Source organism: Guillardia theta, assembly GCF_000315625.1.
Source record: "Guillardia theta CCMP2712 unplaced genomic scaffold GUITHscaffold_61, whole genome shotgun sequence".
NCBI lineage: Eukaryota > Cryptophyceae > Pyrenomonadales > Geminigeraceae > Guillardia > Guillardia theta.
In genome coordinates, this window is record NW_005434613.1 from 373,263 (window position 1) to 400,383 (window position 27,121).

Sequence of the window (27,121 nt, forward strand, 5' to 3'; positions counted from 1 at the left end):
TCAGTTGGTAGCGACGCGCTGATTGATAGCAAGCGCGATGGAATCTAAAACCGAATTCTCGTTGGCCAGCAGATCCTTCTGCAAGCTGATGATGCTTTGTACGCTCCCTTGCACGTGCTGCCCACTCAAGCTCTCAAACTCAGCCTTTGCACCCAGGCAGATCTTGGAGGAGTAGGGGAAGGGATGTAGGAACGATCCTCCGATGTAGAGGCACGTTCCCACCCTCGTTATGCTCGTCACGCTCCCGTCCACTCCTCCTCCTATCGTCGCCCACACTCCCGTGAACACATGGAAGCGAGCGATGTGCGGGTAGGAGAGCCCGTCGACGCTAACGAAGTCTCCTCCTACATACAGGTAGTCTCCTAGCAGCGACAGGGCCTTCACGCTAGCGTCGAAGTCCCCGAGGCTCTGCCATGCTCCGTCCTGAAGCCTGCACAAGTTGCGCTCCCCCGTCTCTCCTGCGAGCCTGAAGGCTCCTCCGATGAAGAAGTGCCCTTGCTCTAGCAGAAGCTTGTACACTGTCCCTCCTTCGATCCTGCTCCCCACTCTCTGCCACTGGCTCCCATCGTAGTAGCACACGTACTGCAGCATACGACATTAGCAACATTTTCTCCCGCTCTCTCCCTCCTCCTCACCCGACATCCGTTGGGGTCCCGTGACTTGAACTTGCCGGCAATGTACAAGTTCTGACCCGCGACGGCCAAGCTGAAGACAGCTCCTACAAGGTCTTGCGGACCAAAGTTGACCCACCAGCTACCGTTCCATGCGATCACTCCTGCGCATGCCATGGACGTGCTCCTGACCTGCGAGGAAAGGTCATGGAGAGGAAGGGGGGAGAGATGGAACAGACAGGAAAGATTCTTGTGAAAGATCCTCCCAGGATGAGAAGGTCGTTGTAGACGACCATCGTGTTAACCGCTCCATCCAGACTGTAAGCAAGCAACTTCTGACTTTGACCGTCAACTTGCATGACCTGGAGTAGTCGTGAGCAAGGCACGACCAGCACGCTCGAGTGTGTTACGTTAGGAGAAGTTTCGCCGGTCTGACTCTCGAAGACGGAAGAGAAGTAGAGCAGATCTTTGTACATCACGGTGGATGTGACGGTTGAGAAAGATGCGCTAACCAGAGGATAAAAGGAAGAGTTGGAAGCTGAAGCGAAAGTTTCAGTACAGAAAGAGCCAGTGAACAGGGAGCAAGGAGAGAGAAGATTGGAAAGAGAGGAGGAGAAGAGAGGAAAACGTGAATGAGGCGAATCGTAGATAGCAAGGAGGAGGAGGAGGAGCAAGAGGAAGAGGAGCAAGAGGAAGAGGAGGACGAGTAGGAGTAGGAGGATCAGGAGGTGGAGGAGGTGGAGGAGTAGGAGTAGGAGGAGAAGGAGTAGTAGTAGGAGGAGGAGGAGGAAGAGTAGGAAGGAAGAGGAGTGGGGGGGGGGGGGGGGGGAGGGAGGAGGAAGTACATTACCATTCTTCGAATCCGCAACCTCCAGTGCGATGAAACCAGAACCGGACGATTTCAAACCAGCAACGACCGATCGGCCGAACAAGAATGGTTGCTGCATCGCGTCTAAGCGCTTACAAGGCAGGAGACAACAATTTACCTCAACGTTGCTCGATCTCGACACCTCCCCCTCCTTCACTACCACCTGCACGTTCACCGACCCTGACAGGGGAGGCGTGCGACACTCGATGATCCCCCCCACCAGCGAGACGTCGAGGCAATAGGAGGAGCCCAGCAGGACCTGGAGCTCGAAGGAGGAGTTGGTCAGCCTCGGCTCCACAAACAAGGCGTTGATCTGCACGGACGTGTTGCCCTGCATGTTTGCTAACGAAGGGGCGACGCTGAGGATCTTCGGCCTTGGCAAGACCTCCACTCGAACTTCGTGCAACGCACTGGTATCCTCTCCTCCAAACGCCGTCCCGCCGTTGTCCAGCGCCAAGATCTGCAGCACGACAACTCCGAACTCCTCAGGAGAGGTGGACAGGGTAAGAGTGCCGTCTTGACGCAACGAAGGCATGTTGGTGAAGAGGTAGGAGCCATCGGGAATGACGCTGACTAGGAACGTGACACTCTGAAACGCCTCCATTCTCGTTCCAGGACTGATGTCCGTCGCAAACTTGGGCAGGCTGTATTCAGAACCCTGGATGACTTTGAGGTCGGGCTGAGGGATGGAGAACGAGGGCGGCTGGTTGACGATGAGGAAATTTAGAGTCAGAAGGAGCTTGTCGCTCGAGTCCCTTCCTCCCCTGAGTGTCCCGCCGTCGTCGACGAGGACGACGCTGACGTCACAAGTCCCCTGCCAGAACCCTTGCCAGTCGAAGTTGAGATACCCCGACAGGTTCACGTGCGGGCGCTGGACAAACAAGGAGGAGTTGCAGTCGCCCAGGAGCGAGCTGATGAAACTCAGCTTCTGATTCCTCTCGTCCAGCGGCTGCTCAACGAGCTGCAGGACCTGCTTGCTGTACGTTCCGCTGTCAAGGCTCGGGATGATAAGGTGATTGAAGAGAGTGCGGAACGAGGGCGCTGTGTTGACAGGCTGAACGTGGAGGGAAAAGGTGGAGGTTGTGAGGTCAGAACCATTCCTTGCAGTCCCTCCGTCGTCTTGCAGCGTGACTGTGACGTCAAAGTCTCCGTTGACATACTGACCAACAGAGAAGCAGAGTGTTCCGTTGAGCGACAGGTGGAAGGAAGAGAACACTTGGCTCCCGTTCCAGGCGCTGGCAACAGCAGCAGTGTCCCTGAGCGAGAAGGTCATGCTCTGGTTGGCCTCGAACCAGGGGCCTGGCGATATCTTGGTAGCAAAGTTAAGGTAGCAATGAGACTCGGTGCCTTCCAGGATGGCTATCTGCGGGAGGAGAGTGAACGAGGGAGGAGCGTTGGGGCTGAACAGGAGGAGGGTGAACGTTTGCTCGAGCGACCTGTTGTAGTTTCCTGTCGCGGGATCTCCCGGCCCGTTGTCGGAGAGGATGACGCGGAAACGAGCAGAGCCGAAGGCGAACCGGGCGGTAGAGAAGGACAGAGTTCCCACCAGCTGACCCCCGTCAGCTGAGAAACCGAGAGATGGAGGGTCGACGAAGAGCTCAGGAGAGTCGAAATTGAACGACCAGGTGAGCGACTGGTTGACATCGTTCTCTCCAGCTGAGACATTGTGCGCAAACACAAGCAGCTGCCTCGCTCCTGAGATGCCGGTAACGTCAGTCGCCTGGAACGTCGGGATGTGATTGGTGGGCAGGACTCTGATCGTGAAGTTGTGGAGAGGACTTGTCAAGTCGACCTGAGGGACGTTGAAGTTGAAAGCGTGGTCGGAGATGCTAGCAGAGAACGACGACTCTCCTCTGATACCCCTGGACGTGAAGCAGAGAGTTCCATTCGGGGATATCGTCGGCATCTCTTCCAGAACAAGTTGCCAGTCTTGACTCTGTACGTGAAACTCCACACTCTGACAAGGGAAGTGCGAGGCCCCGTTCTTGCAGCACAACCTCTCATCGGGGAAGGTACTTCCAAACACAGCCACAGTCGTCATGCTGGAAGAAGTTTGTTGGATGTACATCCCATTCACTCCCATGTAAGCTCCGGTTGTTGAATTCCGCGGCTGCAAACAAGTCTGTGCGTTGCAGCGCCAACCAGAAAAGGCGGTGCTGGTAGCAACTTCAGCGAAGGACGCGATGGCATTGTTGATGCCGTTGGCTACCATGATACTCTTTCCCTCGTCGTCCGAGACGACAGAAACAGCACCGATGAGCGAGTCAACCTTGTTGAAGTAGAAGGAGTAGACCACCACCCCATACTCCAGGCTCATGGCCATGAGCTTCGGGCCAGAGTTTGACTCGTAGTACTGCCATTCAGTGATCCCTCCTGCATCGATCCTCAGGTTGTAGCCATGGTGGGAGACTTGATACTCCGTCAGGTCCCTGTTCCTCAGCCGCAAGTTCTCGTACTCAGTGATTGAGCTCATTTCAGTAAACTTCTTCAGCTGCACGTTGTACTGCAAGATCGTTGACTTCGGCTGCGCGTTGACACTCGCGACTTGCCCGATCGCCAGGTAAGTCGTGCCATCGGACACGAAGCTGTACAACTTCTTCACCCCGCGCAAGCAAGGAGTTGAGAAATCGGTGTCGGAATTCAGACAAGTCGGCAGGCAGAACAGTTTGCGGCTGTAAACATCAGCTCTGATCGTGGGAACACTCTTGAATTCACTTCCAAGGTTCTGAAGGAACACGTAGGTCCTGCTGTCGGAGTCTAGAATGTAAACTGGTAACGAGACGCATTTGGCCTGCCCAGGAGAATTTCCCAAACCCACAACAAGGAGGTCCGTCATTGTGTTCTTGTAAGACGCTTTGACCACCTCGATGTCAATGTTCTCGGCCTTTGGCAGGGAGAAGCTGTTGTACCTTGCGAAGGTGATGTTTGAACATTGAAGCTCGTTCTTGACGATCCCGTTCACAATGTCGCAGCTCGACACGTTATAGTCGATCATCCAGAACTGAATGTCATACTGCGTCTCTTCCTCTATCGACACGATGAGATGGTTCAACCTGTCCAATCTTGCCAAGGAAGCATTCACGTTGGCGACCCTGTTGACTTGTTGAAATTTTAGCTCCGTAGAACTCCAGGAATACAGGGCGGATCCGGAGCAGTTGAGATCTGAGGCATGAATGTAGGAGAACAAGAGATAGTGATTGATCTTGTTAAATCTCTCATTCGTAAAGTAGTTCAGCGCACTCAGACTCGGATTTTCTTTCCCATCGCACGTCAGATACGGAACACACTGAATCTCTTCAAACTTGTCACCCATCAGGCGATAAACACAGGTCTTATGTGCATATGCAACGTAGAAGCAATACATCACAGTGTCTGGATAGCTCGTCGGCGACATGTCTCCGAACTTGACAAACATCGCTGGCTCAGAGTTCTGAATCACTTGCGCAGCTGTAAACTCGTCATTCTGCCTGCGCATGATCACGATGTCTACGGAGTTGTTGGAGCCCACGACGGTCTGGTTGGCGATCAGCAAGAAGTTCTTGCTCCCGGCAGAGAACTGGTGGAAACCCAGGGAGCGAGAAGTCCACAAGATCTTCGGGCACGCCTTGGGGTCAAGGCAATCATTGAAGGAATCCTGGATATGCGTGATCAGCATCAGATGTGACAGACAAGACAAGATGTAACAGACAAGACAAATGTATCATAGAAGACATCTCACCTTGAAGTCGTTGAAGTTTCTTTCCCCGTCCTTGATGACGTCGATGTATCTCAACTGCCCGTCAGCATCTCGGCTGAACGAGGACAAAGCGCCATCGTAGAAGGAGGCGACGACGACGCGGGTGCCATACCCACTTACAAACACACTGTGCGCTCCAATCAGCCCGTCGACAACACGATTGTTGTCTGTTTGATCCCCATCGGTGATCTTTCCCATGAAGGAAAGCATTCCTGTTGTACTATCCACTTGGAAGATCATAACAGTATTCAGCAAGTCAGACACTGCATACAGATTCTGATAGTCAGAGGAAATGGCGATGCTCTGCAAGAACAACAAGTCAGTATCTACTCCTGCATCCTGCCATGGCTCTACCTGCAATCCCAGAGCTGAATCGTACAAGACGGTGTCGTTGTTCTGATGAAGTTGTCCACTCTCCGGATTCCTCGAAAACAGCAGAATTTTCTTGATTCGCATATCAGAACAGACAAGAACAACCCAGACATATACAACCTGAGACTCTCTTGCAGCTACATACACGCTGATGTTGCTTGCAACGATCGAGACAGGTCCCTCAAGGTACTGAACTTTGCTGTAGATCGGTTTCCAGGTAAGCTCTGATATCCCGCTCACTGCGTCTCGGGTTGCAAAGATCAAAGAGACTGAGGCATCCAGGTAGTCTTGCAGCAGCTTGACTGAGACAGCGTTGGGAGTAAGAATTGCCTGACCGCCCCCGAAGTCAGTTCGAGATGGACATTCTTCAAGCTGTAAGACCCTCGTCAGTCGAGCCTGTTGCTAAACACAACAAGAACAACCTCAAGGAAGAATCCATCATTCCATCGCAAGAAGAGGGAGGCGCTGGAGCCCTGAGGGACCACTAGGAAAATCTCCCTTGACCATTCGTAGAAGGAAACCTGTTTCAAGTCAAACTTCATCGCATCTTGACTTTCTCGTTCTTGCTCACCGATTCAGCCATTGTTGTAGAAATGTTCTGAACTCGCAGACATGTCAGAGCGTTGCTAGCAGAGCACTTGTAGACGAGCGAGGGTTGCTGAAGCAACACAGTCAGGAAAACAGGAACTATAAAAATTCTACTATTGAGCTCACTGTATCATCAAGGATGGATATCACAACATGCAGATAGTTCCCAATAATCTTCGTAGCAACTCCAGAAGCAAGTGGCGATGCGTCGTTGAGGGTGAGAACTTTGTCAAGAACTAGTCCTTCTGAATCTGCCCAACAAGCTTACTCCTTGACCTTCAATGAAGCTGAACATACCTTGAACAATACGATACAACGTCGCTAGAGGACATGATGGACAAGAGGGAGCGAACGAAGTCAGTGCGATGTAATCTTGTCCGCCATATGAGAAGTTGGTGATAGCAGATGAGTGCTGATTGTCTATTTCTGTTCTGTTCGCCAGTGCAAGCGAAATAGAACCTCCATCCTCAATGATCGGGTACGCATAACTTGATCCAACATAGTTGACGACGATAGCATACTTCATCTGCGTCATGTTATGATCGATGATCGTCCACTGTAACAATCACATCTCAGTCATGATCACATGAATCGCTCAGAGGGTACCTGTCTTGCTCCGTTCGTGGGAACGGCTTGAATCTCATAAAGAAGACTGTTGGAGCGATTGAAACCAAACAGGTAAGAATGCACTTGTAATGATACTGAATCCCAGCTCCTTGCCGCGAGGAAATAATCATTCCCGCCGACCTCGAAATGTAGAAATGAAGAATATCCACAGGATTGGAAGGGCGCTGGTGTCGAGGCCTCCCAGTTTTCTCTGCTCAACGACCAAGGCAGCAGAGTCGTGACGAAAGTCCAGGTCGAATCATTCGCTGCCCTCTGGTAGACTTCGCTAGATGTCAGGAAGTAGAATGAAGTGAAAGTTCCGGTCAGGTTCTGATTGAGGTATCCTGCCGCTGTCGTGTACCACAACCTGGTCGTGCGCTCAGTCGTAGGAATGAATCCGCAGTCTCGCTGCAGGCAAACTCGCTGTATTAAGGGAATCCATCCCCAGTCCGTCAGGTTGCTTTCTTGTACGAACCTCTCAACAGAGACTGAAGTACGTCTGAAGCCAAAGTCCCAAGGAGGGGTCACACAAAAGATCGAGGTACAGGACTGGGAGGAACAGGACAGGTTGGCCTCAGCAGAAACCATCGAGTGACTGCCGTATGAGAATCGGCAACGATATCGCTGAGGAGTCGGAGGAGTCAGTGGACACGAGGAGACGGTCGTACGAGCTCACCTCGTTGGCCTTGAAGTTACCGATGACCTTCATGCTCGCGTTTGTCTCGATGGGACTCCACGTAAGAGAAGGAGAGTTCCATCCGTTGGGTAGAGGACTTCTCGTGCTGACCCAGTACTCTTCCTTGAACGGGAAGACTTTGGGGATTTCTCCCTTCGCCCTGGTAGCAAGTCAATCGGACGAGAGCAGACAGAGCTCGGAGGTGCAGTACCATTGATACATGGAGACAACCTGGTCTCGTGTCAACGAGCTCTTGAAGATCTTTACGTGTTTCAGCAGGCCAACGTGCGGGAAAACATCGCCAGTCTCCCTGTCCTCCAGGTTTCCAACTGTGAAAGGGACCCTAGAGGCTGCGCACTTGCGCTGAGACATGAAAGGGTACGTGATAGCGCCACATTGCTGCTGTCCACATGCATGGACGCTATGAACCTGAGAGGTGAAGTTACACATGACCATGATTTCATCAAGAAAGCAAGATTCACCATCTCGCCATTGACAAACAGCGTCACGTTCCTTCCATCGTAAGTACCAACCACGTGAGTCCATCGGTAGAGGTCAAGAGCAGGAGTGACGGCGTGGACCAGTCTGGCTGTACTGCCCTCTAGGGACATCTCGAAGAAGAAAGTCGTCGAACCTCCGTTGGCGTCCATGATGTTACTGTACGCTAGCCTCCAACCTGACAGGCAGTCTGGGTTCTGCTGGTAGACTCCCACCAGCCCGGAGAACGGGGTTGAATCTCGCTCCATGGTGAAGAGCACTTCAACGGCTAGGCTGCTGCTGGGCAGCTGATTTCTCTTGAAGGGATCCAGCAGCTCAATGTCGTCAGTGATGTAGAGCCCGACATTGAGGTTGCCGTCGAGCTGCATGCTCTCGAACTTGCCGTTGTTGACCAGAAAAGTGCGAGAGCTCAAGGGGAGAGGAGCTGCCACGTCCAAGTGAAGAGAGCACCTGTTGACGCATCCCGTCAGCCTTCGTCTCAACCTGACTGCGCTCTTACCTTGGGCCTGTCAGCACCAACCCTCCAAGTCCTGAGCTGGAGTCCGTGAAGACAGCATCAGCGATGGTGGTGTCAGAAGATTGGCGGCAGTCACTAGCGGTGCTGCTCCGGATGTAGGTGCAAGATTCTCCAGTGCAGGACACAGTTTGACCCGAGCTGAAGTTGTTCACTTGATCACTGACGTGCGAACGTTGCAGACTTTGACCGTTGAAATCCCATGACCCAACACAACTTGTTGGCAGAGGTATGCCTGCGTTCTGCTGTGGGCTTGCAGAAGAGGCGAGCTCAGCTAGAGTCGGGCAGCCGTTTGCTGATATCAAGAAAGTACTGTTGCCACTGCTGAAACTTTCCCATCCACAGAGGAACGATAGAAATTTGGACCCTTGAGGCATATCAGTGCTGACCTTTTCCATCTTGATCCTCTCCTCCCCTACAAACACACTTAAGACGAGAAATTTCTCCATATGTACAACAACTTACCATCAACAAGTCTGTCGACAAAGATATTGCTCCCTGTGATGTTGAGCCTGTAGATTGAAATGGAATTCTCATACATATCCACACCATACACGTATCTTCCGTCGGGACTGAAAGCTGCAAAGAAAGGTCAGCAAACTTGTCATGACACGATACTTCACATCACCTCTGGCCTGCGACGACAAAAGTCCCTGCTCTTGGCCGATCTTGTCCACTCCATGGGAAACATAGTTCAACCAACCGTCTGAGGACAGGTTGTACCTAGACAAAGATGCTGGCAGGAAGCATTTGGCTGTTGAGATCATGGTAGCAAAGTTGTCCACACATAGTGACCTGACGTTTTCATAGACTTGAACATGTTTGACCTGCTTGTCGCTCATGCAGACTTGATTGGTCATATCTGACACCCAAAGGCGATCGGCGGATACGTTGCCCTGGTCAACATTTGCGAACTGGAAGTCTGGCGGGTCATTGATGGAGACAATCTGCAATGAGAAATGATGTACAATGCTGAATGGCTCATCTAGCGGCAGACCCGACGCTCCGTTGTCTTTAAGCCGAAAGTCGATGGAAATGTTGCCCGAGAAGAATGGAGTGAAGTACAACACAAGCTCTCCAAACTTCGCGTTGAATGTGAGAGATGGGAACTTGGCAAACGCGTTTGGCGGGAAGATTCTTTCGACGACCAAGGACAGTGTCTGACTTGCTTCGTTGGCTGGCCCCGGGCTGACGTCAACAAGGAATTGCGACAGGATTGCTTTGCCATGGTTTTCAGAGAGCTGATAATTGGAGTACTGTGAAGATATGGCAAAGGACGGCGGATCATCAACGCAAGTGACATTTAGCATGATCTGATAGATGGAAGTTGAGTTTTGTCCACGATACATCGTACCTCCATCATCCTGTAGTGATAAGTTCACGTATGTGATGCCGCAGTAATTTGGGTCTGGGATGACTTGGATGTAGCCAGAGCCATTGATGATGGATGTGTTGACCAGAAGCACGTCGGACGGAGCAGCAGAGGTGAAGAATGAAACAGTTTGAGACGGTTCGTACATGCTCGCATGACCGTCTGAGCTGATGTTCTCCGCGAACAGGAGCAGGTCGCTTCTAGAGTCTTCCAAGAATGAGATCTCAGGAAGCACAAGTTGAAAGGCAGGCTGCAAGTTTTGAAACAGAACATCGATGGTCAGCTTCAATGCCCTCGACATCTTCTGCGTCCCATCAGCCGTATGGTTGTCTTGAAGGTAGACTGAGAAAGAGATAGTCCCTGATACATGCGGTTTCAAGGTAAACGACAGGCTCCCGTCCGCATAATCCAGAGCAGGTTCTGAATCGAAGATCGCTTTGCTTGCGTTCATGTCATCAGGGACAATAAAAAAAGTAGCTGTTTGCGTTTCGCACGAGTACCTCTCCGGGCAGTTCTCAGAGCCAGTTCCATCCTCGAACACGCCACATGAGATGGCGTAGGCAAACGAGGAGTATCGATGCGACAAGGAGTTGTAGTCCGTGCAAGACCTTTCCAGCGGAGGCTGAAAAATATCTCCGGCAGGACCAAGACAGCCTGTATCTTCCACAAGAGCAAACCTGTCGGTCACGAGCTCGAAGTAGGGAGGATCATTGACAGGCAAAACATCAATCGTGATGTTGGAGATCGGACTTGAATCGTCTCCTCCTCCGCTATCACGCAGGTACAAGCTGTACAAGGCACTCCCAAAGCGATGGAGGACTGGCTTGATGATGAGAACCCCAAACTCTCCGTCCGTTACCATACTCTCGACATCCAACAAGCCCGGCTCGCCTTCAACGGGGTAGATCACCCATGTCAAGTCCTGAGCTTGTTCGTTCCAACCTCCCCGAGAAACGTTGCCTGCAACTTTCAGTCGAGTTTTGTCAGCATCCTCCTTGATTGTGACGCTCTCGTTGAGCAGGGAGAACGTCGGCGGCTGGTTGACCTCCAGGATTCTCAAGTTGACGCGATAGGGCACCACTGAGCCCTGGACGCGTTCGCAGCTGTCGGAGAAGTTCCTCTCCAACGTCAAGTCGAACACGATGAGACCATTCCGCTGAGGGGCGAGGGGGCATGTGATGTTTCCGTTGAGGTTGGCCGTACAACCAGCCTCAGATGTCAGCAACCAGTACTGCCGATCGCTCTGTGCGATGTCGAAGAACGTCACGTTGGTGGTAGCGTTGGCCTCGTAGGGGATCCTTACCTCGAAGACAGAGAGGGCTATGAAGTACTTGTTGTTCAAGGGCAAGACCGCAAGATCTTGAAAGGCTGAGAGAGTGAAGGTGCCGTCTGAGTTTTCAAGGACTTGGTAATCATGTTGGACAAGGTACCAGTAAGGCTCGATCTCCACCGTAAAGTTGTGTGGCTCCGACCTGTTCACCCCGCCGTTTTCTGTTCCCCCGTTGTCCTCGAGAAAGACGTGAATCACAAACTGACCGTATGATGCTGATGTGTTGGGAGCTCGGACCGTGATATTCCCCTCTTTGTTTACCTCTATCTCAGTTTCTTGAAACAGACTGAAGTCGCCGTCAGCAAATTCGACCCGGAAGCTGTAGTCCTGAAATTCCTCCAACGGCCCAGTTGTGATGTTTTCTGCAACTCGCCCTCGTTGCCAACGGGCTGAGTACTGCACGACCAGACATGAAAGAAGTTGTGAGAACGAAGGTTGGTTGTTGACGGGCACGATCGTCAAGATGAGATAGTGAGGTTCAGAAGTGTTGATCCCCCCGTTGTCCCATCCACCATTATCAACAAGAACAAGCGTCAACATCGCTGCTCCATCCAGAAAGCTCTTGAGCTGGAATGTCAAGTTCCCTTGCCCATTCACAATCTCTACGCTGGGCTGGATCTCGAACAAATCAGATGCGTTTGTTGTCACCTGGAACGACAAGGACTGGTTGACTTCATCGTAGGCCGTCAGGGGTCCTGGTCGTATATCAGAGAGGACGTCTGTGTTGCTGTACAGCTGACTCGAACTTGAAGCTTCCAACACGGCCAGAGTTGCAGTGCAATTGAAGGTAGGAGCATCATTCACAGCTGAGATAGTGACGTTCACGACGTGAAGTTCGGAGACATTCGTTCCTCCGTTGGCTGTTCCTCCGTCGTCAAACAGAAGAATTTCAAGAGAGACAAACCCATTCTGGTTGGGTTTGGAGTAGAGGAGGTGGGTACCATCGCTGCCATCCTTCTCTACATAAGGAATCTGATCGAAGATGTCAAGACAGTCGAACTGCAAGCAGGTTATCACGAAGCTCAACGACTGAGACTGCTCGTCACTCGGCCCAGAGCTGATGTTATGGAAGATAGCTACCGAGTTCGTCCCAAAGTCCTCAAGCAGGGGGATCTCCGTCTGACTGATCTCAAACGTGGGGGCATCGTTCACCGGGATGATCTCGATCTCGATCCCCGTCACCTGCGACACGTTCTGCCCCCCGTACTCTACGCCTCCGTTGTCCTGTAGCGTGATGTTGAAGTAGAAGTTCCCGTTCACATTGTGACCCGTCCTGAAGATCAAGTAGCCTGTCCTGTTCTGTATCTCGATGTACGGAGCAATGTCGAACATGCCCGTGTATGGCTCAGCCCAGTCGAAGACGAAGGTCAGCTGCTGGTACCACTCGTTGTCGGCTCCAGGCGAGATATTCTCTACGAAGGACTGGTTGTACACGCCGAAGTCTTCGATAGCCGAGGCTGTGGAGTTAGGCACCTCGAACGTGGGGGCGTCGTTCACCGGAATGATCTCGATCTCGATCCCCGTCACCTGCGACACGTTCTGCCCCCCGTACTCTACGCCTCCATTGTCCTGTAGAGACATTGATTGTAAACTGACCATTCTCGTTGTGGATCAGCGAGATATTCAGCATCGAGTATCCCTTTCCCAAGTTTTCACCGTCGTGGACGAAGATTAGTGTGGGTGACTCTACAAGTTTCTCCTCGCCTGTCGTGACCAACAAGGAGAAGGTGAGGTTTTGAAACCTCTCGTCGTACTGCTGATGACCAGCAGAAACGTTCAGCAGGAACCCGTTGACCTCCATCATGTCCTCGTACAAGAAGTAAGAACCGTTGAACTCGAAGAACGGCCTCAAGTTCTTAGGGATCACGTTGAGGTTTAGGATGTGCCATGAGTCCCCCAGGCTGATGTTGTACTCTACAAATCCGTTGCGGGATTCGCTCGCCTGGACCTCCAGGTCGGCGGATCGGCACATGGGATCGCATACGGGCTTGAAGGTGAGAACAAGAATGCCAGGATCAACTCCATCAGCAGGTTGTAAAGCATCACCAGTGTACGCCCGATATGTCACGGCGATGACTGAGAACTCAACGATCTGCTGACCTTGACTGTTGACATAGGAATCCCTTGGAGGGAATTCAATATTGATGAACTGTGTCTCCTCTATCAGACCTCCTTGCTTCAGATCCAACGAGTCGTTACGTGTTGTGAAGGTGACATCGCTGGAATAATTCGACCTCGCATGCAGAGAGAGCGACAGGTTCGTGAAGTTCAAACCAGGCATCACAAACTTCTGCTCAAAGTTTGACAGGTAGTCAAACACCTTCTTGATGTTTGCAAACAGCGGATTGCGAATCTCAAAGATCAAACTTCCATTGCCAGGCCCCTCCATTGATCCAACCTGTAGCACTTCGCTCGTGAACGCAACTTGCTTTGTCTCACTTTGAAGCCACTCCTTCAACTTCTGACAGATGCGATCTCCCGGTATCAAAGAATCCATCGTGTACTGAGGATACATGATGAGTTGGATGTAATACCGCAGTACGCTCAGCGTGAGGTAGTGTGTCTGTGAAACGTTGATCCCCCCATTCACGGTACCCCCGTCGTCGACCGCAAAGATTTCCAGCTCAGCAACGCCGCTAGTCCAGGGCTTCAGCAGGAATTCAAAGACGTAGAAGTCGCTGACGTTTCGTATCTGAATGTCGCTAACGAGGTCGCTGATCGACTTTGACGTGTTCAGGACTAGCGATCCGTTGACAAAGTCCTCCTGAGTGACGTTGGCGATGATACTGAAGGTCAGGAGCTGCTGCCTTTCGTTGTCTATCCCCTCCTTGTTCTGGTTTCCTTTCAGCACGTGCGTTACTACTGATCCATCGCTGACCTGCCTGTCTCCTTCCCACACGCTGTAAGCTGAGCCACAGCAGACCCCGGCTTCACAGCACGTCGCTCCCTGCCCTCCTTGGCAGAGGTCGAAGCTCGGTTGCTGATTCACTGCCAGACTCTCGATCTCTAGCTTGAAGGGGCCGAACGTGTCAATCCCTCCGTTCTCCGTCCCTCCGGAGTCTTTTAGGAACACGTCGACCGTCTCTTGGCCGGTAGAGTCCAGCTCCAGGCAGAAGGACACGCTCGCCGCCTTGCCTGCGTCTTCGATCAGGAAGGAGAGGTTGTAGATCTGAAGCCCGGAAGTAGAGGAGGAGTTATAGTACATCCAAATGCTCTGGTTGCCCTCCCCAGGGACCCCAGGGGCGGCAGAGGAAAAGTTGTATAAGGGGAGTGGGAATTTTTCAAGGCAGAGATCTGGCCCCGGGCAGTCAATGCAATTCTGCAGGACCTGAAGTTTACACGCATAGCTCGTGATGTTGTCACAATATTCACAAGACAACTTGGGGTAGTTTGCATTCTCAGCCTGGCAAAGAAATTCCATGAAGGGAGGATCATTCACTGGCTGGACATCGATGGAGAAATGGTACATCTTGGAGGTGTTCGATCCTCCATTAAGAGTTCCTCCGTCGTCAAAGGCGTACAGGGAAATGTTGGAACTCCCGAACGCGTTGGGCTGAGTTGCGAAGTTGAGAGTACCGTTGGCGAACAGAGCAGGAACCTCACCAAACATATCGTAGGACAACGTCAAAAGTGAGAAACTGACAATCTGAAGAGCTTCCGGCCAGTCCTCGTTCTGCGGTCCGACTGTTGTGACGTTGATGGGACCTGGAAACTTCTGGGCAAAGTCATAGAAAGCCTGACCGGCATCCCATTGGTCTTCGAGTCCAGAGAGCATCAGGTTGGACAGGACGATGTAGGGAGGATCGTTTCTTGGCAGTATGTTGATGTAGAAGTTGATCACCTCGGATTGAGTGAGGACGTTTGAGCTCGTGTCGAGAATCACTTTCTGAAATGTCAATGATAAATTTCCAAAGACATAGGGTCTGACATTGAACAGCAGGTTGCCGTAGCTGTCGATTGTTGGTACATGAGAGAAGTAATCTTCAAGGGCGTACTCGAAAGGAGCGCTAACGTTGATGATGAAAGAAACTTGCGACATGAAGTCAAAAACACTCGAGGAGTCGAGGTTGGAATAAAACTTCGGCACCACATATTCCTTCTCAAAGTTGCTCTCGACAACATCAAACGAAGAAACAGAGATGGGAAGTTGCTTCGTTGCTTCGATGACAATCATAAATGTCTGCGTGAACTTGTCGTAACCTCCGTATTCGGTCCCTCCGCTGTCTTGCAAAGTGACGTCGATTTCCACGGCTCCTGGGATGGCAGCGTCGAATTCAAGATTTCCTTGTGGGTCCACGGAAGGAAATTTCGTGAAGATGCTGGATTCAGCTAAGTTCGTGCCGGAGAGGTAGACACGGAATGTGATATTCTGACTGTTTTCATACGCTATCGCCTCTCCGTTGTAGTAACCCGCGTGAATGTATGTAGCCCATCCTGCAATCCTTTCCTGTCCAGTCGAGAAGACCGACTTTCCTCGGAAGAACGGAGGAGAGTTTATCTGGACGTACTTCAGGACGTCAGCGGCTTGGAAGCTTGATGACTTGGGAACTTGTGCCCTGTTGCCATTTACAGCAAAGATAGAGACCTGAGCCTGGACCTCGTACCCTGCTGACCACTGAATCAGGGAGATATTCAATACTGGCACCTCACAAATCAGCAGCTTTGTGCTCGAGAAAGCGCAAGGGAGGGAGAAATTGGGGAAGTTCTCATTCAAAGTATAATCGACGTTGTATGTCTTGGTGTATTCAAACCCAGCGCCAGATACCTCCAGGACAGGCTGAAGGACGTACTTGTTGAGGAGATCGACGGACTTGGGTGTAAAATCTTCGATGATGGCATTGTAACCAAAGTTTTGAAACCTTGCTATCTCGTTGGAAGTGATTGCTGGGCAATTCAAGAAACTTGTTCTGACAACTACATCTACCAAGTTGATGAGGCCGTCTTGTGGTGGGATGATAAATTCCATGGTCTCTTGACTCTTTACTTGTACTGGCAGCTCATTCTGTCGCACAACAACAAGATAAACGTCCGGAACTGAAGCAATGAATCCCACTCCAGAGATTGTGATGGTAATGTTTCCTGTACCAGGGGCTCTGTTAGGGTTGATTCCCAGGAACTTTTCGATCAGATAAAGATTGATTGGCTCAAAGTCTGGAAGGTTGATATCGCCGGAAGACAGCTGAAGTCTCATGGTCAATTTCGCCTCACGTTCAAACTTACCGATGCTGTAACACACCATGGTTGTGTGATTGACATAATCTACACGGCCGTATGAAACCACCTGATCCTCAGGTGAAAGAAACGAGCAATTGTACACGAGCATGGGATCGAAACCAAACCCACTAAGAGTGATGTTGGGGTTGTTGAAAGCTCCTATACAGGGATAAACATTGCCCGAGCTCCACATCTGAATGAACAAAAACGCTCGACCGCTCTCCACACCTCTGAACCTGACATCTTGCGACTGACTCTGGAGGGAAACTTGCAAGACAAACTCAGAATGATTGACCGTGAGCGCAGCTGGGTACATGGTCCCCCATGGTGGAGTGACGCAAAGCAGACGATTCGGCACTGTTGCTGACGCAGCATCGACAGTCCAGCTTGAGGAGGTGTTGACTGCGGTGAATGTACATTGATAAAAATACTCAGGGTTCAAACCGTATGCTTCTACTTGCAACGTCTCCCCTCCGTTGGCGAATCCCACGGTAGAGTTAAGTTGCCTCCAGGTCTCAACGACCGTTACGACGTCGGAGCATGTCTGGTCAAGAATGCTGTAAACCTGCGATCCGTTGTAGAGGACGGAGACAGAGTAATTCTTCGCTACGAGCCCCTGCGTCTCATTGAACTGGAAGATAAGAGTGCTGTAGTTGACAAGCGAGGCTCGCGCGCTGAAGGTGTTATTGGCTGACGACAACGAAAGAACGTAACTCCCTCCCGTCACAAACCCAGCACCGACCACCGTCAGTGTTGGACTCGCTGCTTCAGCGATAGTCGGGGAGATACATCTCCATCCCTGGATAACTGTGAACAGGGCAGAGCCCTGAGCCAACGCCGAGTTGTTGAGATTTTCAAGTTGAACCCGGAAGGTCCCGGCAGGGTAATGCCAGGAAGTCACATCCACGACAAGGTCAGAGTAGCTCTGAAAGCTGACAGCAAACTCGTTTAAGGAGACGGTCGTGTTGTTCTCTCCGAGGAACTGAACGCCGTAGACGTCGCTCCCATCGAACCCGCAACCGAACAATCCCAACTGTGAGATCCGAAGCGCCGACACGTTGGTCGGGTAGAGGCTGGAGAAGACTTCAGCAAACTGAAACTCGTCCGCACCGGCGAGCTCCAGAGGAATAACTGTATCCCCTGACAGCAGACGGACTGAGATCGGAACTCCCAGGTACGCAGGTCTTGAGGTGCCCCAACTTGAAACGTCGCAGATGATCTCTTTGTCGCTCACCACAACTCCCGGCAACGACACGTTTGTCTCTTGTCCCACCTGTAACGAGCAGTTGTAGCTCCGCGTCCAATTGAAGGCGTACCCATGAACCTTGAGCTGAGACCCAGAGCCGCAGGAGGGAACGTTTGACAAGTCCGAGGTTGACGAGAAGGAAATTTTCTCCCACATCTCATAGAACTCAAACTGTATCGTCGCCCCGCTCAGGAGTATACCAGGATCCGACCCGATCCTGAACTGCAAGGTCACATTCTCAGCCTTCGGCCAGTCAGGCAGCTTGCAAGCCCACGCTCCCCTGGTTTGGTTCAGCGCTTCATTGTTTTTCTTGGTTCCCGACGTTCCCTCGTACAAGCAGTAGAGCTTTGAGGTGTAGGTGAAGAGCTCTCCTGTAACAGTTATCACCGCTCCTCCCTTTGCAGGGAAGCGAGGTGACATCGGCTCGTACGTCCTCCAGTACGGCTCGAGGGTCAGGAAGCAGTCGGTTCCTGCGCTGCAGCAGATGATGCGATCCTGGAGCAAAACTTGCACAGAGAGGGAGGTAGAGTTCTCATTGACAGATGCAGGCAAGGCACATACTAATCTCGATGGACTCACTACCGTCGCATCCTTCATTATCCCGACCTCAGGAAACTTGCAATAATACTGCAACCCGTCGGTGAATCCTGCTCCTGACACTTGAACAATTTGAGTATCATAGTTGGGCGACAAGAAGCTCCAGTACGAGGAGAAATTGACACATTTGGATCCTCCGGGGTTGTCCAACAATCCTATAGCTCGTACTGGGTCCGATAGATTCAAGCTGAAACATTTCCCGTCCATGGTTTTCTCCGATAAGATGGTCACGAACTGTACTGTACACGTGATCGAGGATTGGCTGTTCCAGGTTACTTGTGTCGATGTCGTGGCAGGATCCAGAATGTCGGTGAGGGACTGACTGGTACTGTCTGTATAGAAGACACAACGATACTGGTTGACTGGTTTGAAACCATACCCTGCGATCTGCACAACGAAAGACTTGTTGCCCCTCTGGCAAGGGAGCGTAACTTGGTAATCTGAGATAACCTCCAGAAATTCGACAGTTTGCCCGGTTCCAAAAAGATCAAAGAAATCAATGACAACAGAATCATTGGTGATGATGTTCAGATTCGTGATATTCGCTGGGTAGTACCAGACTGGTGTACATCGCAAGAGTGAGCTATTGACAAATTCAACATCGGTGATTTTTACGTTTGTCCCGTCACTGAATTTACAATGGTAAGTGTTAGCAGACTCTGTGAAGCTTGACCCGTAGATTTCGATCGTTTGCCCGCTACATAAGACTCGATTCGGCGTCACCCGCACCCAGGCAGGGAGAATCTCGAAGGTTTGGTTCTGTGCCGAGTAGACAACGGTGGAGTTGGGCATACGGTAGAGGATCAAGTACCCAAAGTTGGACTCCTGCTGACGCTGGGAGAAGTCAGGAGTCTGGAAGACGATCGACGTAGTCGAGCTCGGCTGCTGCTCTGCACCCTCGATGGCCTCGCCGTTGATGTAGAAGATGCACTTGTACGGCGCCGTCGGGTCGAACCCGCTCCCATTGATGCTGTAGCTCTGCCCTCCATAGGCGTGCCGACTGATGACTTCGACTACGAAGTGAACGGCTGTGAACTTGACAGTGCAGTAAGGGTTCTCAAGGGTACAAGTGACATTGTAAGATTCCATGCTTGTGAAGGCGAGGACCTGGTCGTCACAGATCAATGAGACTTGTACAAGCTCCTCAGCATAATCTTTGCCCCATTCAGGTGTCAACCCTTCCAGTATGGTGTCGCTCTTGATGGTAACATCTGCGTACATGTGGTTCTCAACACCGAATCGACACCTGCAGGAAGAGAAACTTTGAAAACCATAGCCGTAGATCAGGAACACCTCGTTGCCTGCGGCAGAGGCAAAGTCCGTTGTCAAACTGATGTTATCCCAGCCAGCAAACAAGTTGACTTGATGGTTGTTGAGGTTCAAAAACTCCACTCCTTCCACTTCGATGACGATCTGCGCAATGCCTGGAGTGAAGAAAGGGACCAAACATCGGATTTGCCGCAACGCGACGATCTCGAACGTCGCGTCCTTACTCGCGTTCCTGACTGTGACGGTGATCAGCATGTCGGCAGAGAACAGAAATCCATTGATGACAAGGTAACCGCCTTTGGACGGAAGCGAGTACCGATCGATCTCCAACCAGACAGGCTTGTACAAGAAAGATTGAGACTGCGAGCTCGAGCAAGGGGAGATTTGAAGGGTTTCTGACACCAGCAACGTGACGTTTGACAGCTTGAAGTCATACTCCGTGGACAGAAACGTCAAGGCTCGCAGACTGACAGCAATAGAGCTTGAAGTTGTCAAGTTGTCGCCAGTGGAAAATTGCAAAGTGAGCGGCTGGGAGGACGGAAAACCAAAGCCAGAGACTTGAACGACTTCTCCTCCATTCGCAAACGAGTCTGTCTTGTTCAGCGAGCTCCAGCACGTCTGGAAGGCAACGGGCCAAGAGGGAGTTTCGTCGATGTATCGCACCTTGGTGAAGGTTGACACCGTCTCGTTCCCACAGACGAGATTCGATTGCGATGGGAACCTGCAAAGGAATGAAGTCAAACAACCGCATGGGAACCAGCAAAACTTCTCAAATTCTCTCACCTTTTGCTTCTTGCCAGTAAGTTGATTGTCTTCTGATCAGCTCCGAACTCAAACGTGAAGTACTGACTGCCGATAGCTATGTAACCAGCCTGACCCAACAGATCGGAGCTCAGCACCACTTCCATGCCGCTTGTGAACTCGACGCAACCCGCGGTACCAGAGACAAGTGAGACGGTAGAAGATGCTGCTAACTTGTACAAGGATGCGTCGATGAACGTGCTGACGTCAGTCAGGTTGTAGTTTCCAACAAAGAACTCTCCCCATGCTACCGTGTAGTTAGACACTATCAGTTGCCTGCTCTCCACCGTTCCGTCCACCATAACCATCTCGTCTCCCCTGACAAACGCAAAGACGTACGTCAAGGATGGGTTGAACCCGGCCCCACTGATAGTGAAGATCGTGTCTCCCGCAGCCGTGGAGGTCGTTGGGTATATTGGACTCTGTATGGTCTCGTAGACACTGTAGTCGATGTAGTCCGGGCGCGTGTCGTTGAGCTCGTAGTAGAAGCAACCGTAACCGAAGCAAGAAGAGCAGAGGATATCAGAGCAGTTGGTTGTATCCTGCATCCGGTCGAAGGTCTTGAGCTGTCTTTCGATCACCTTGACGTAAGGATAGGTCGAGAACATATCTAGTCGCGCCACCATGATCTGTAGCAGACCGCTGTAGCCCTCCCACAAAGGAGTGATACAGTAAGCTTCAGTGTCGCTCACGTACTCGATGCTCGTGTTCTGATGGAAGGAATCCTGCCAGTAGTAGCACTCATACCGATGGTCGACCCAGTCAGCCACGTTGACTCCAAAGCTCAGGGTCAGGTTGATCCGATCGCCTCCTACCGCACTGCCTTCTGAGTGCGCGACGATATCAGCGAGGTATGAGAACATGTAGAAGTCGGTCGTGAAGGTGGAGGAATTCTTGCCGTTGACATCAATCCCTTGCAGTGCAAAGTGCAGTATCTCTTCGCCGTAGTGCCAGGGTGGTACGATACAGTAGAAGGTGCGGGTAGGGCGGGTGAGGGGGTAGAGGGAGATAGCATCTTCCGTTAGCAGCGCCGTAGTCGAAGAGTACAGTCGGGAGGAGGATTGGAAGTGACAGGAATATGAGTAGCCGTCGATGGCATGACTGACGTAAGAAATTCTGCCGATGAACTTCTTGGGAGTGCTGGAATCTCCGATAACATTGGAGAACTGAACAGCTGAGCCTGTCGTCTTCATCTGGGAAAGAACGCCAGGGAGTATAGCAACGAAGTCGTCAAACTCAGTCAGCTCAACACTTGAAACCCCGTAAGTAAGAGACGCGTCGCTGTAGATTACGATCCCGTACTTCTTCCCTCCTTGCAGGTACAGCGGGACCACCATCTCTATCTTCACATTGCTTCCATCGGCAGTGATATTGATATCCAACTCAGTCCAAACGTCGGAGTTGAATTCGTTGTTTTTGAACCCGCAGTTTGTATCAGCAACGCCGCAGCTCTTCATGAAAAGCCTGAAATGCGAATCTGCGCTCGAGGCAAGAGTGAAACTGGACACGTTGATAGATTTCTTCGCATCAATGTCGAACATAATCCCCCAGTACAAGTTCGCACCTGAGACAGCAATGACGTCTGTGGTCCCAGCTATGTCAAGTTGTTTGGTTTGAGGAGGAACTGTCAGGTTCAAACCCGCGGTCGACATCACCAACAAGGTGTTTCCATGCAGAGGCGCCTGAGTTGCGCTCAGGTTGTACCAAGCCTGGATGGAGACAATCGGAAACAGACCGGACTGAACAGGGAGCATGACATAAACGACAAGGTCTGAGGGGTGAGGCAGACTTGCAGTCCCGGCTACTCCTCTCATTACGATGGTGCAATTTCCATCAACCCGCTGCATCATCATCATCTCGTTCTCTACGCGCAGGAAAACTCCGGGCTTGAGGACTTGCGGCTGAATCAGCTGTACGAAGCACACGCGAGTGTCGCTGCTTGAGATCTGATCCTGCAGCGTTAGCGTCTGTGCGTAGGAGACGCCCAAGTTGGCGTCACTGGCAGGATACAACCATTCTTGGAGTGTGCACAACATGGAAGTCTCCGAGATGTTGGTTGACGGCGATGGAGCGCAAGGAAGTCCAAGCCAGACGTAGCTGGGGTCAGTGACGAAGAAGTGGCAAAGGTAGGAGACCGAGGGGTCGAAACCAGAGCCGAAGACCGTCACAGGAGACTGGTAGCTCTCAATACTGCGAGGGGAGGCGCGACTGACAGAGGGGAGAGTCGAGACGTTCAGCTCGGTCCCCGTTACGTTGTAACGAGATCCAACCTTGCATCCAAAGTCCACAAAGGTTATCTGCGTCGGCTGCGCCACCAGCCTTGACTGTACAGTAAGAACAGCCTGTGAGCCAGTTATGGAAGGAGTGGTGCAAACGTCCCCCTCTAGTCTTGACGTGACTGTCTGCCCTGTGCTGAGACGGAAACAGCAGAAGTAGTCAAAGGCTCCTGACGTGTCCTTGCCGACAAAAGTCAGCGCTATGGTTGAGGAGTTGGATTGGACCCAGATAGAGCCAGACTGTTGAGAGTAGCAGAGATCAAAAGTCTGGAGGTAGTTGTTGGCAACGGTCTTGATGGACAAGACAAGGGAAGTGAAGTGGATGGAGGAGCTAACAATCGCATCAGGGTGGGCCAGGGAGGATCCTGGATCAACCAGCACCACAGACCAAGTGGCTGAACCCTTGACAGCCTCGGACAACGTAACTTTGACTGTGTTCTCTGTGCATGAGAGGGCTGGCAATGAAGCGGTGAAACTGTCGTAGGCAAGGTTTGAGATGGTGTCGATCACCACCTGACTGGTCGTCCCTCCCCTATTGCAGGCAAACTGAAACTGGTACGACCGTTGCGGGTTGAGCCCCCTGCCATAGAAGCGCAACTGAGAGTCCAACAAGCTTGAAATGGACGGCTGGACTTCGAACCACCAAACCGCCAGGTACTTCATGTTGGGCTTCAAGAACGAGGAGAAGGCGACAGTGTGCGAGCACGCGGCAGTGTCGCTGTCCTTGCAGAGCGTGAGGGAAACCTCGCTCGCCTCCCTTGGCCAGGTCGGGATAGTGAAGGAGAGCCGACGGGAGTCGAGAACGATCGCAGGGTCAGTAAGAAGCGAGAAGGTGGAGCTTGAGAGGTTGAGCCTATACGAAACGTTGCCGAACCCGTACCCTTGCAAGATCAGCAGCTGCCCACCTGACGTGTACATAGAGCAGACCCCATCCGTCTCCTGCTCGCACGCGATCGCCGTCCAGAACTCGCTCAACATGACATGGCTGCTGTCCGAGTTGACCCACCCTAAAGTACCCATAGAGCTGTACAGGTCAAGTCGGTACTGCACATCCGCTCTGTAGCCGATCAGCAAACTTTGATCGAACGTGCACTTAACAGCGCTCAGGTTCTTGAACTCCCCTGCTGTCTCGTACTTACTATTGCCTCCGGATATCTTGCAAGTCAGCGGCAGGTCTCCCCTGATGCCGCAGCCCTGCACGTTGAAGACCGTTGAAGGGCAGCGAGGGGAACAGAAGGGAGGCCAGGAGACGGCGTAGCTGACAAGGAGCGGCTGCATGTCAAAGAGGTATTCGTTGCCACCTACGTTTTCAATCTCGGTCTCCTTCCCTCCTTGAAGCGAAAATGTTTTGACTATCGCCTCCTCTGCTTCGTAGGGCCAGCTCGGTAGGACAAGGTGGTAGTATGGAGGGGTCGAGCTGTTTCTCAGCTGAACGGTGACATTCCTTCCCGACAAACCCACGAACTTGGCAATGTAAGTCAAGGAAGGGTCCCATGCAAGCACCACGAGAGTGAGGTTCAAGTTCGAGCAGACGGTCCTGGTGTGAACACTGGAGGAAGCGTTGAAGTAGTCGGCAAGTCGGACGAAGAGGGGGATGTAGCTGAACCTCAGGTCCATTCCTACGCTCGTAACGTTGTTCAGCTCGATGTCAACTTTGAACCGGCTTGGCATGCGGTAGTCGGGGGTAATAGCTGGAACCTGACAGACGACGCTGCGGTTGCTCTGGTAGACGCCCGACGAGGAGAAGCCGTTTGAATATCTACAAGTGACCGTGTCAGCATCGTAGAAACCGAAGCCGTAGACGGTCACGTCCGTCGACTGATCTGCCACTCCTTCTGAAGGCGAGAGACTCTCCAAGTACTGCACAAAGTTGACGATGCCTGCGGCCGTTGACGGGGGGGAACCGACAGGCTTCCAGTCACTCCCTGACGACTCCAGCAGGAGCAATTTGGCAGAGGGAAAGTTGCAGGACCACCTGGTGAAGGAGCAAGCGAGGGAAGTGTCGTTGACGTACTTACAGCTGCAGCTCTCGAAGCAGCCCAACATCGAGCCGCAGCGTCCAGAGTCTGTCAGAGTGAAGTCACACCGGTAGTGGCACGGTAGGCTGGGGGATGAAGCCTGGGAAGCGCAGAAATTGAATCCTCGGACGATGAAAGAGTCAGAAGCGGCGGAGAAGACCTGATCTTCTACTACCCACGTTGAGTTTGATACATGCAATTGACCGATTCCCTCCTGAAGGGAAGGAATATTCACACCGTCAACGTCGATGTACAGACGTAGGTTGAGCTGTTGCGATGCAGCCTGTAAGGCTGGAGATGTACAAGTCAGCCGCTGGTCGCTCTGAAAAGCTGCTGGCAGGAAGATTGAGATTTGTGAGTTCGAGAAATGACAGGAATAGTTGCTGGTCTCGACGAACCCGAGGCCTTGGACGGAGACGATTGAGCCTTGTCGGGATATTGACAAGACACATTCATTCTCATCGCGGACTTGAGTGTTGGTCCATTGCGGGATGATAGACAAGAGAGAATGATCTGAAGTGGCTTCCAAGAGAAGACAGGAGTTGGAAACCAAGCTGTTTGTAACGCAAACACTGAGGCAGAAGTATGAGTGACGGTCAATATTGGGAGCATCACATGCGAGGCTAGTGCTGTTAATGAAAGATGCCTGAGACGAGAAGTATGCGCTTGATTGGCAAGAGCAAGTAGAGTTGCAAGTATCCTGAGAACCTATCCGGTTCCATTGACATGTGTAAGCTTGATTGGAAGAAAACCCATATCCATTCACGTATATGGCATTTGACGAATTGACCAGCACGACACTTGGTGAAATTCCGCGCCAAAACTGTACAAACGTGAAGCTCAGCTGCGAGTTGGAGACTGCAGGCACAAGGCGGGATGTTCCTGTCTCTTGGAAGAGAGAAACGTTCGCTGAAGAATCGGAGGAGAAGAAAGATTTGGGGATCAAACACGTCATGCTCGTGCTCGACCAAACTTGACAAGGTCCTTTGACTGATAGCACACTCTCGTTCATCGCTGCTTGTCTGAATTCCAGCAAGTAAGGTGAGATGGTACTGAATCCGATCCCAGTCACGTTGATTGAAAGCCCTCCCTCCGCCAGGCCCTCCACTGGCGATATAGACGACACACCACCTGCCTCGTAGTAGACGTCATAGTTCTCCATGCCATCAGTCTGTCTCAGCAACGAACCCTCTTCTAGCACCTTAACGTCAATATTGCTTGACTGGACTGACATCGGCCATTGAGGAGCAAAAAAGTGAAGCTCGTTGTCAGCAATGTATTGGAAGATTGAGGAGTTGACGGAGACGCCGTTAGAGTCTGAGAGAGAACAGCTGTACTGCTTGTGATTATCAAAGCCGCCACCTCTGACTGTCAGCGTGTAACTGCCTCCGTTGGGGAAGACGGCGCTGTAGATCTTTTGCACAATGGAGTAATAGAGAAATGAGTTTGAGTGCGTGCTCGATAAAGGGAAGCCCTGCCGGAAGAGCTGGACGCTAGCAAGGCATGCATGATATCGCCATGTCGGTACTCTACATAGGACGACGGCTGGGGAGACTGCAGCAAGTTTGATGGGCGAGTTTCTGGTAAAATTGCCACAGGTAAAAGAGCAACTGAAAAGGATTTCATCTGGATTGGCAGAGCTGAAGTAAAATCCACCACCGCTGATCGTGATCAGCATATTCCCCAAAGACGAGCCGGTGCTGGGAGAAAGGCTTCTCCATGAGCCTGTGTGAACTGGTCAAAGAAGAGGAGGAACTATCAATACTTCACCCGTGAAATAAATAGGATGCTCCTCCCCACGATTCGTGACAACCGAGAAATTCTCCCCCCTGAGCAGGGTAAAAGTTGCCATGCTCTCTGTACGGTTCCAATACGGAGCTGGACAAAGCACGGTGAAGAATCCGACCACGAGAGCTTGAGTATCAAACGGCGAATTTCCATCAAGTGGCGAATATCTACCAAGGCACAAGAGTTTCAGAAGAGTAAAGAGATGTAACTAAAAGGGAGTACCGGCAAGTATATGAGAAATTCTCATTGAAACCGAATCCATCGACACGGACTGCATACGGCGAAGTTGACAGCAGGTATGTTTCATTCGCACTCGTCCAACCATCTGTGCACGAGATTTAGGAATTGAGAGGTCAAAAGCAATGTACCTAGAAAGTGGATAGTTTGATTTATGGCATCACCGACAAAACTCAAGTCAGATCCCCCGTGTTTGACAACAACTTGCACTAGAGTAGACGCCTTATCCCACGCAAATGTTCCACATCTCAGCAAACTGTCGCTTTCATATGATGCGGTAACATGTGTCTCCATCCCAAACCAACATTCATAATCCAAACCACTGAGGAAATTATTCCCGGAAATCAAAACTGAAACATCGACGTTGGCATCCACTTCTCTTGGGGAAATGGCATAATATGTGTTGTCCGTGATATCAATGCTAAGGGTGACAGGTAAAAGTAAAAGAGCAAGAGCATTCGCGATCCTCGCCAGGCAACGGGATCGAAGATATGAAATCTTCAT

At 51.6% G+C, this 27,121-nt stretch overlaps 1 protein-coding gene across 1 annotated transcript; it reads right to left on the minus strand.

Moving 5' to 3' along the window:
- GUITHDRAFT_112739 (hypothetical protein) lies at window positions 1-27,121 on the minus strand (the record flags this gene model as incomplete). The annotated part of the gene is made up of 25 exons (XM_005828199.1): window positions 1-582; window positions 636-803; window positions 905-973; window positions 1,022-1,149; window positions 1,462-1,552; window positions 1,598-5,113; window positions 5,198-5,518; window positions 5,570-5,659; window positions 5,708-5,959; window positions 6,010-6,108; window positions 6,159-6,245; window positions 6,302-6,426; window positions 6,473-6,731; window positions 6,782-7,405; window positions 7,458-7,617; window positions 7,669-7,886; window positions 7,940-8,405; window positions 8,455-8,884; window positions 8,935-9,048; window positions 9,098-12,724; window positions 12,768-20,218; window positions 20,281-26,317; window positions 26,363-26,547; window positions 26,603-26,705; window positions 26,749-27,121. The coding sequence occupies 25 exons, from the start codon at window positions 27,119-27,121 to the stop codon at window positions 1-3; spliced, it is 25,575 nt and encodes an 8,524-aa protein (XP_005828256.1).